Below are 10,574 nucleotides of genomic sequence, written 5' to 3'. Positions count from 1 at the left end.
TCCCTCTGTCAGTTCCACAGTGTCTCTGCTCCCTCCTGTCCTCTGAGCAGCTCTCTGGGGGCTCGGCCACACTGGCCTGCCTGCTGAGTGGCTACTCCCCCCAGGGGGCGATGGTGAGCTGGGAAGTGGATGGGGCGGAGGTGACGGAAGAGGTCCTGACCACCACAGAAGAGGAGAAGGGCTGCCGCAACAGCCGCAGCAGCACCAGACCCTGAGCAAGGCACGCTGGGAAGAGGGAATGGTGTACACCTGCAGGGTTACCTATTACGACACCAGTGATTCGGCCGCCTTCCGGAGAAGTCACTGTAGTAGTGACTAGAGACCGGAGAAGCCATTGTAGGGGGTTAGAGTCCCCACATGGTGCTAGTTCTGGAAACATTCGTGTTTTAGAGCTGAATGTTACAGTATAATAGTGAATAATATCAGTAGTGCTGTGTGCTGAATGAACTATTTTGTACATGTACATGTCTTCTTGGCTCGGAGTTCAAATAAAGCTTGTTTTGATTAGAAAATAACTCAATAATTAATTGAATTATGATTCCAGTCATCACTATCTCATGAAAAGGCAGAACATTTCATACTAATTTAGATTACTCAGCTTCTTTTATAATTTCAGCATTGAAGCATATACAGTAGCTACTCTCATGTTTTCAAACAGAATGAAAAGGGCATCTGATCCAACAAATACTCTACAACTGAATGATACTGTTATACTGTAGCACCAATACCAGTGATAATAGTTAGAGATATTTGATAATAAACCTTTAAGATCTGCTCTCAGAAATCATACTGAAAAACAGTTACTTTCAATAACTTATATTTATCATGTTTAATTCCTATGATTTTATTAAATGAGATGTTTTTTAAATGGTTTTCAACAATGTGTGGTCACACTTCTCCATTGTATTTCCATTATAGTTTCACTCCCACAGCTACCAGTCTAGCAGTTGAACAGTTTCACTGAGTGAAAAACCCTGGACTGAGACAGATGTGAGGGAGTGGACTGATTTTAACCTCTACGGTGGATTCAGGGAGGGAGACATTACAGATATGCCACCATGTAATTAATGACAGATAAAATGGATATTATACTTTATGAAAATAGTGTGTAGTGTATGTCTCTACATAAATGTGTCATGTTTGAGCCCAACATCATGTCTCATTCACAGATCTAACAGCTCATGAAAAGGGTTAATACATGCTAGATGATCACATCAAGAACTGCATGTAGGGATTTGGTTTGGGGGGCTGATACTTTTCTTTTTACTTCTGTACTGTCACGTTCCTGACCTGTTTTCTTTTGTCTTGTATTTATTTAGTTGGTCAGGGCGTGAGTTGGGTGGGTTGGTCTATGTGTGATTTTCTATGTTGGGATGTTTGTGTTCGGCCGGGTATGATTCTCAATCAGCTGTCAATCGTTGTCCCTGATTGAGAATCATACTTAGGCAGCCTGGGTTTCACGTGTGTGTTGTGGGTGTTTGTTTCCGTGTTTGTATTCGTGCCACACGGGACTGTTGTCGGTTGTATTCATTTTGTTATTTTGTTTCATGTTAGTGTTCAGTTTCGATTTAATAAATTGTCATGAGCACTACCCACTCTGCGTGTTGGTCCGATCCATGCTCCTCCTCGTCTGAGGAGGAGAACGACTATGACGACCGTTACATGTACATCTTACTCTGCATATGGACTGGTATTGTCTTCCAAAACTACAAATAACTTTTATATACACTTTCAGTTCTTTACCAATATAACAAGTTACAACCATGATGATGATAATGATGATGATGATGATGACGACGTTGGAGAACGTGTGTTCTGAATGATACTTTCTAACCATTTTCAAAGTTGACCTCCTCTACTGATCAGTGTTTCATGTCACTGTCTCTTCCCCCTCAGCACCTGCAGTAGGTCCCAGCTGAATCAGTACAGTCACTGTGCAGTTTGACTGAGGGAGGTTTTTGTATGGCTCTGTATCACTGTGTGAACAATCCACCACTGTGGTAATTCTGACAGTAGTAATCTCCTGCATCTTCAGCCTGGACTCCACTGATGGTCAGAGTGAAGTCACTCCCAGATCCACTGCCACTGAATCCAGATGGAGTCCCAGACTGAAGTATTGTAGCACCGTAAATAAGGAGTTTAGGAGCTCCTCCAGGTTTCTGTTGGTACCAGGCTAGGCAGGGATAAGAGCCATACACATCACTGCTGGTTTTACAGTTCAGAGAGACTGTCTGTCCAACATGAACAACTTTCACTGTAGAAGTCTGAGTCACAGTGTACTGTCCACTGGATTCTGAAACAACGAGAAAAAAATAATTGTACATCACCAGGAATTAATAGCACATTCTGAACAAAATTTCAGTTTGCTCATTGCTTACTTTTTAGCATAAAAACATATAACTTTCAATTTTTTACCCTTCATGTAGAATACAAAAATCCAGATGAATATGGTGATAGAAGTCATGGTTGTTGTGGGTTCTGTTGTCATGAAGGACAGCTCTCAGTCATGAAGTGTTAAACTCACAGGGCTATTAACACTCCCAGACCACTGAAGCATGTGCTGCCAATGCAAATTTTCCTATGTAAATAATATTCCTGGTAAGAATACATTCATAAGATTATACAGAAACAGACTCTTTTATAATGTTTTAAATACCTTATACTGTAAATCCGTGACCCAAGGTGATAATACTCATAGCCAAAACTATCAGTCCTTATTGTATTATACTGTACAAGTACTGCAGCACTATCAGTCCCTATTGTATTATACTAGTGCTTCAGAATGATCAGTCCCTGTTGTATTATACTAGTACTTTAGTACTATCAGTCCCTGTTGTATTATACTAGTACTTTAGTACTATCAGCCCCTATTGTATTATACTAGTTGGTCAGTACTATCAGTCCCAATTGTATTAAAATAGTACTTCGGTACTATCAGTCCCTATTGTATTATACTAGTACTTCAGTACTATCAGTCCCTATTGTATTATACTAGTACTTCAGTATTACCAGTCCCTATTGTATTATAATAGTACTACAGCATTATTAGTCCCTATTGTATTATACTAGTACTTCATTAGTGTTTAAGAGATCATACAAAAGATTTAGCTGTGCCTCTTATGTGGATGATGTTAAAAATATGTGTTGGTCTGATGTGATTAATGAGGAGCATCCAGACGCTGCACTTGATGAATTTATGAAATTGCTTCTTCCAACTATTGATAAACATGCACATGTTAAGAAACTGACTGTTAGAACTGTTAAGGCTCAATGGATTGATGAGGAATTGAAAAACAGTATGGTTGAAAGAGATGGAGCAAAGGGAATGGCTAATAAGTCTGGCTGTACATCTGACTGGCTTACTTACTGCAAATTGAGAAATTATGTGACTAAACTCAACAAAAAGAAGAAGAAACTGTATTATGAAGCCAATATCAATGATGTACAGAATGATGGAAAAAACTTTGGAGTACTTTAAATGAAATTATGGGCAGAAAGACAAATTCAACTCCATCTTTCATCAAATCAGATGGCTTATTCATCACAAAACCATTTGATGTTGCCAATTATTTTAATGATTATTTCATTGGCAAAATGGGCAAACTTAGGCAGGAAATGCCCACGACAAACAGTGAGCAATTCTATTCATATTTTTAAAAAACTAATAATGAAAGAAAAGCAGTGCAAGTTTGAATTTTGTAAGGTGGAAACATTTTTAACAAACAATAATGACAAACCTCCTGGCATTGACAACTTAGATGGAAAGCTCCTGAGGATGGTAGCTGACTCTATAGCCACTCCTATCTGTCATATTTTTAATCTGAGCCTAGAGGAAGGTCTTTGTCCTCAGGCCTGGAGGGAAGTCAAAGTATTTCCGCTACCCCGTAAAGCGGCCTTTACTGGTTCTAACAGCAGACCTATAAGCTTGCTGCCAGCTCTTAGCAAACTGTTGGGAAAAAATGTGTTTGACCAAATACAATGCTATTTCTCTGTAAACAAATTAACAACAGTCTTTCAGCATGCTTATAGAGAAGGGCAGTCAACATGTACTGCACTGACACAAATGACTGATGATTGGTTGAAATAATTTGATAATAAGAAGATTGTGGGAGCTGTACTGTTAGATTTCAGTGCAGCCTTTGATATTATTGACCATAACCTGTTGTTGAAAAAACTCAAGTACTATGGCTTTTCAACCTCCGCCATATCGTGGATTCAGAGCCATCTATCTAATAGAACTCAAAGGGTTTTCTTTAATTGAAGGGTCTCTAATGTCAAACATGTAAAGTGTGGTGTACCGCAGGGCAGCTCTCTAGGCCTTCTACTCTTTTCTATTTTTAATGAATGACCAATGACCTGCCAATGGCATTAAACAAAGCATGTGTGTCCATGTATGCTGATGATTCAACCATATACGCATCAGCAACTACAGCTAATGAAGTCACTGAAACCCTTAACAAAGAGTTGCAGTCTGTTTTGGAATGGATGTCCAGTAATACACTGGTCCTGAACATCTCTAAACTAAGAGCATTGTATTTGGTACAAATCATTCCTTAAGTGCTAGACCTCAGCTGAATCTGGTAATGAATGGTGTGGCTGTTGAACAAGTTGAGGAGACTAAATTACTTGGCGTTATGTTAGATTTTAAACTGTCATGGTCAAAACATATAGATTCAATGGTTGCAAAGATGGAGAGAGGTCTTGCCGTAATAAAGAGGTGCTCTGCTTTTTTGACACCAAACTCCAAAAAGAAAGTTCTGCAGGCTCTAGTTTTGTCTAATCTTGATTATTGTCCAGTCGTGTGGTCCAGTGCTGCAAGAAAAGACGTAGTTAAGCTGCAGCTGGCCCAGAACAGAGCGGCACGTTTTGCTCTTAATTGTAATCAGAGGGCTAATATTGATACTATACATACCAGTCTCTCTTGGCTAAGAGTTGAGGAGAGACTGACTGCATCACTTCTTCTTTGTATAAGAAACATTCATGTGTTGAAAATCCCAAATTGTTTGCATAGTCAAGTTACACACAGCTCTGAGACACACACTTATCCCCCCAGACATGCCACCAGGGGTCTTTTCATAGTCCCCAAATACAGAACAAATTCAAGAAAACGTACAGTTTATATAGAGCCCTTATTGCATGGAACTTCCTTCCATCTCATATTGCTCAAATAAACAGCAAACCTGGTTTAAAAAAACTGATAAAGCAACACCTTGCGGCACAACGCCTCTCCTCTATTTGACCTAGATAGTTTGTGTGTATGCATTGATATCTAGGCTACGTGTGCCTTTTTAAAAATGTATGTATTTCTGTCCTTGAGCTGTTCTTGTCTAATGATGTTCTGTATTATGTCATTCTGTATTATATTTCATGTTTTGTGTGGACCCCAGGAAGAGTAGGTGCTGCTTTTTCAACAGCTAATGGGGATCCTCATAAAATACCAAAATACCAAATACCAGTTGTATTAAAATAGTACTATCAGTCCCTATTGTATTATACTAGTACAGTACTTCAGTGCTATCAGTCCCTATTGTAATGTACTAGTGCTTCAGAATGATCAGTCCCTGTATTATACTAGTACTCCAGTACTATCATGGTAATATGGTATTGATGATGATGGAGGACATGTAATCTGAACAATGTTTTCGAACCATATTCAAAGTTGACCTCCTTACTGATCCATTTTAATGTCTATTACCCCTTAGTCACTGTGCAGTCTGACTTAGGGAGATTTTTGTACAGCCCTGGATCACTGTGTAAACTCTGATAGTAGTAATCTCCTGCATCTTCAGCAGGGCAACTCACAGGGCTATAAACACTCTCAGAGCATTGAAGCATTTGCTGCCAATGTCACGTTCCTGACCTGTTTTCCCTTGTTTTGTATTTATTTAGTATGGTTAGGGCGTGAGTTGGGTGGGTTGTCTATGTGTTGTTTTCTATGTTGGGGTTTTGTGTGTTCGGCCTGGTATGATTCTCAATCAGAGGCAGCTGTCATTCGTTGTCCCTGATTGAGAATCATACTTAGGCAGCCGGGGTTTCACGTGTTTTTTGTGGGTGTTTGTCTACCGTGTTAGTGTTTTCACCACAAGGTACTGTTTCGGTTTTCTGCACTTCGTTTATTGTTTTGTATTTCAGTGTTCAGTTTCGGTTTTAATAAATCATCATGAGCACGAACCACTCTGCATATTGGTCCGATCCTTCTCGCCTCTCCTCGTCCGATGAGGAGGACGATATAGACTATCGTTACAGCCAATGCAAAGTTTCCTTTGTAAATATTTTTCCTGGTAAGGACCCACATTCAACAGTTAACTATGATTCAGATTATACAGATTATTTTATCATGGTTTAAGTAAATTCTACTGTCAATCAGTGATTCAAGATGAACATTTAATGATCTGCGTTCTTCAGTGGATGATAGTCATAACTATCAGTCCCTATTGTATTGTTGACCATGATGTCCTTCTGGACAGACTGGGGAGGTGGGTTGGCCTCTCCGGTCCAGTTCTAAATTGGTATAGGACCTAATTAACCGGTCGAGAGTTGTCACCCTTGGTGAACATAACTCAGAAAAAATACATATCACATGTGGTGTTCTACATGGTTCAATTCTGGGTCCAGTACTGTTCAGTTTATATATGTTACCCATTGGCAGCGTTATCATAAAGCACAGCATTGATTAACATTGCTAATCAGACGATACACAACTTTCCATTTCTGTGTCACCAGAGAATTTTTGCTCGAAGGATAAATTAGACTGTATTAGTGATTTAGCCTCCCTGGTACTGGTACTCGACAACAGCCAGTGAAATTGCAGGGCGCTAAATTCAAAACAACAGAAATCCCATAATTAAAATTCCTCAAACATACAAGTATTATCCACCATTTTAAAGATAAACTTCTTGTAAATCCAACCACAGTGTCCCATTTCAAAAAGGCTTTACTGCGAAAGCACACCATGCGATTATGTTCGGTCAGCACCTAGTCACAGAAAACCATACAGCCATTTTTCCAGCCAAAGAGAGGAGTAACAAAAAGCAGAAATAGAGATAAAATTAATTACTAACCTTTGATGATCTTCATCAGATGGCACTCATAGGACTTCATGTTACACAATACATGTATGTTTTGTTCGATAAAGTTCATATTTATATCCAAAAATCTCAGTTTACATTGGCGCGTTATGGTCAGAAATGCATTGTCTCAAACAAACATCCGGTGAAAGTGCAGAGAGCCACATCAAATTACAGAAATACTCATCATAAACATTGATAAACGATACAAGTGTTAAACATACGAATAAAGATAAACTTCTCCTTAATGCAACCGCTGTGTCAGATTTCAAAAAGGCTTTACGGAGAAAGCACACTTTGTGATTATGTTAGGTCAGCACCTAGCCACAGAAACCCATACAGCCATTTTCCAGCCAAGGATTTGTACTGCTGTAGACAAAGATCCCAACGTGTGTCTACTACATGAAGTTGAAACAGCGGACCTTGGAGGTGAGGCGGTTGTTTTGTAGCAGCAGCAGCATAACTAGACAATTTTGTCACTGTAAAGTTAGTAACATGATGACTTAGATACACTTAAATACCTATTCTATTTGATATGTATTCTATTCTCCTGTAGAGTTCCTAAATGCCATCCACAAGATGCAGCTACAGAGCATTTTTGGAGAGGTGTGCATTTCACTGCAAATCTTCTGTACAATGCCTGTAACAGTTGCTGGAGGTGAACGTGCCTTCAGTAAGCTGAAACTTATAAAGAACTAAGATCTACAATGTGCCAAGACAGGTTAAACAGCCTTGCCATCCTTTCAATTGAAAACCAGTTAGCAAGAAAATTAAACTTTAAAGACATTATAAATGAGTTTGCTCACAAGAAGGCTCGACGCTGGGCTCTTGGTGCAGTGTAACCTCTGAGTTTTGTTTACAGGGAACAAACACAAGGACAAATGCCTTAATAACCTGTTCTACCCAAGCCTGCCCGGGGATGGGCAAAATACTGTTTCAGAGTATTTTCTGCTATGATTTATCTCCTGTTGAACTTACTCAGGAATGCCGACATAATGTACTGACACTACAGTTGCAGTTTCACAGATGCTTGTTCTCTGTAGGTACCACATTTATGCTTGCAGTCCACATAGTTCAGGAAAAAATTATATTTTGGCTATGTTATTTAGGCATGTATTTAGGAATTATGCGTAGGGCAGAAGAGGGTTAGCCTTGTTTATAAGAATTGGTAATACATTCTTTAATCTGAAACATGGATCATTGGTAATTTCTTCATTAAAACTGACTACAATACCATATAAAAAAATAAGTCACCAATTGTGTAGTTATTTATAATAAAGCATCATAAAAATCTCATGACACAGACAGCTTTTGTTAACATTAGGAACCAAAAATGTTTGCAATACTATTTGCAATACTGTTAATGTTGGCAAAGGATAACGGTGGAAACTAGAATCTGCACAATTGTAGTATAGCAGCAGAAGCTTATAGTTAGTACATTTAATAACACATATTGTTCAATACGTTATTTTAATCTGAAACATTCTGATTTATATGTTAGGGGCCCGGCAGTTTTTTTCCCATGCATGCCACCATCTTCACGCGCACCTGCGACTCATGAGACTCACCTGCACTCCATCACTTCTACGATTACCTCTCTTATAGTATATCTGTCACTCCCATTGGTTAATTCCCCAGACGCTAATCTTGTTTTGTATTGTTCCATGTTTATTGTATTATTAAATTCACCCCTTGTACTTGCTTCTTGACTGCGTTACAGAATATTGCCTCAACAAATGGAAGCAACAGGGATTTTCTGGTGACGCCAGGTCCAAATGCCACAGCCGAAACCACCAATCATGCCTCAGCTGGCTCGACAGGTTGAAGCGCCTCAGCAGAAGCCCCTGCGCCTCAGCAGAAGCCCCCGGGCCTCATCAGAAGCGACCGGCCCCCGGGCCTCATCAGGGGGCGCCTACAGCTGGCTCGACATTTGATTTGATAGGTTTGACATTTGACAGGCTCGACATTTGATAGGTTCCCACGCCTCAGCTGGCTCGACAACTACCACAGTGGTGTGAGGGAGAATGTCTGGGTAATGTTTGGGGGCTTTATTGTATTTGTTTGAATCATGTTGATTAAATTCTAGCTATTCAAAACACATTCAAATCCTAGCTAATGTCATCTTCAGGGGTTTGGATCATTGCACATCATCTCTATTCAGATTGGTTGAAAGTTTTCCTTGAGTTACTCAACAGAGTCAACATGTAGTTAATGTTCAGGAGAAACATTTAGTGATCAGTTATGATCTAAGGTCTTCTAGACACAGCTCTAGTTTGACCCTATTGTTGTTCAGCTCTACTACACACTGTGTCATTGTACTGGATCATCTCCTCCCCTCAGCACCTGCAGTAGGTCCCAGCTGTAGCAGTACAGTCACTGTGCAGTCTGACTGAGGGAGGTTTTTGTACGGCTCTGTATCACTGTGTGAACACTCCACCACTGTGGTAACTCTGACAGTAGTAATCTCCTGCATCTTCAGCCTGGACTCCACTGATGGTCAGAGTGAAGTCACTATGAGTTCCACTACCACTGAATCTAGAAGGAGTCCCAGACTGAAGTGTTGTAGCATAGTAAATAAAGAGTTTAGGAGCTTCTCCAGGTTTCTGGTGGTACCAGGCTAGACGGGGAGAAGAGGTCCCTGCTTGATACACATCACTGCTGGTTTTACAGTTCAGAAGGACTGTCTGTCCTGGGAGAACAGCTTTCACTGCAGGAGTCTGAGTCACAGTGACCTGTCCTCTGGATTCTGAAAAGAGGAATTTAAGATCTGAGATAACATTTGGTCACGTTGTCTAAATCTCTGAAGTCTCATTTTCTCAGTTTGAGACAAAATTAAGGTTAAACATTTCAATAATAAACTGTGTGACCAACGTATTTTAAAACTTACCGTGAATTAAAGACATCAATATCCACACGAAGCTCATGATAAAAGTCATCGTTGAAGTTCTGTTGCTATGAAGGACAGCTCTCAGTCATGAAGTGTTAAACTCACAGGGCTTTAAACACTCCCAGAGCATTGAAGCATTTGCTGCCAATGCAAAGTTTCCTATGTAAATATTCTTCCTGGCAAGGACCCACATTCAACTGTTAACTATGATTCAGATTATACAGATTATTTTATAACGTTTTAAATAACTTCCACTGTAAATCAGTGATTCAAGATGAACATTTAATTATCTGCATTCTTCAGTGGATTATAGTCATAACCAGAACTATCACTCCCTCATGGATTATACTAGTACTTCAGTACTATCAGCCCCAATTGTATTATACTGGTACTTCATTACTATCAGTCCCTATTGTATTATACTAGTACTTCAGTACCTTTTAGTTTTCAGTTTACCTTTATTTAACTACCCAGTTAAGATTCTTATTATTTTCAATGACGGCCTAGGAACAGTGGGTTAACTGCCTTGTTCAGGGGCAGAAAGACAGATTTTTACCTTGTCAGCTCGGGGATGCGATCTTGCAACCTTTCGGTTACATGTCCAACGCTCTAACCACTAG

At 39.6% G+C, this 10,574-nt stretch overlaps 1 gene segment (V, D, J or C); it reads right to left on the bottom strand.

Annotated features, from left to right (window-relative positions):
- Positions 1 to 9,484: 9,484 nt before the first annotated feature.
- On the bottom strand, positions 9,485 to 10,026 carry LOC120049371. The segment is given in 2 exon segments: positions 9,485 to 9,813; positions 9,955 to 10,026. Coding segments are annotated over 2 exon segments (378 nt in total).
- Between the last annotated feature and the right edge of the window lie 548 nt (positions 10,027 to 10,574).

Source organism: Salvelinus namaycush, chromosome 6, assembly GCF_016432855.1.
Source record: "Salvelinus namaycush isolate Seneca chromosome 6, SaNama_1.0, whole genome shotgun sequence".
In the NCBI taxonomy this organism is placed as follows: domain Eukaryota; kingdom Metazoa; phylum Chordata; class Actinopteri; order Salmoniformes; family Salmonidae; genus Salvelinus; species Salvelinus namaycush.
Note: the sequence above shows the minus strand (reverse complement) of the source record. Positions and strands in the feature narration are given on the sequence as shown.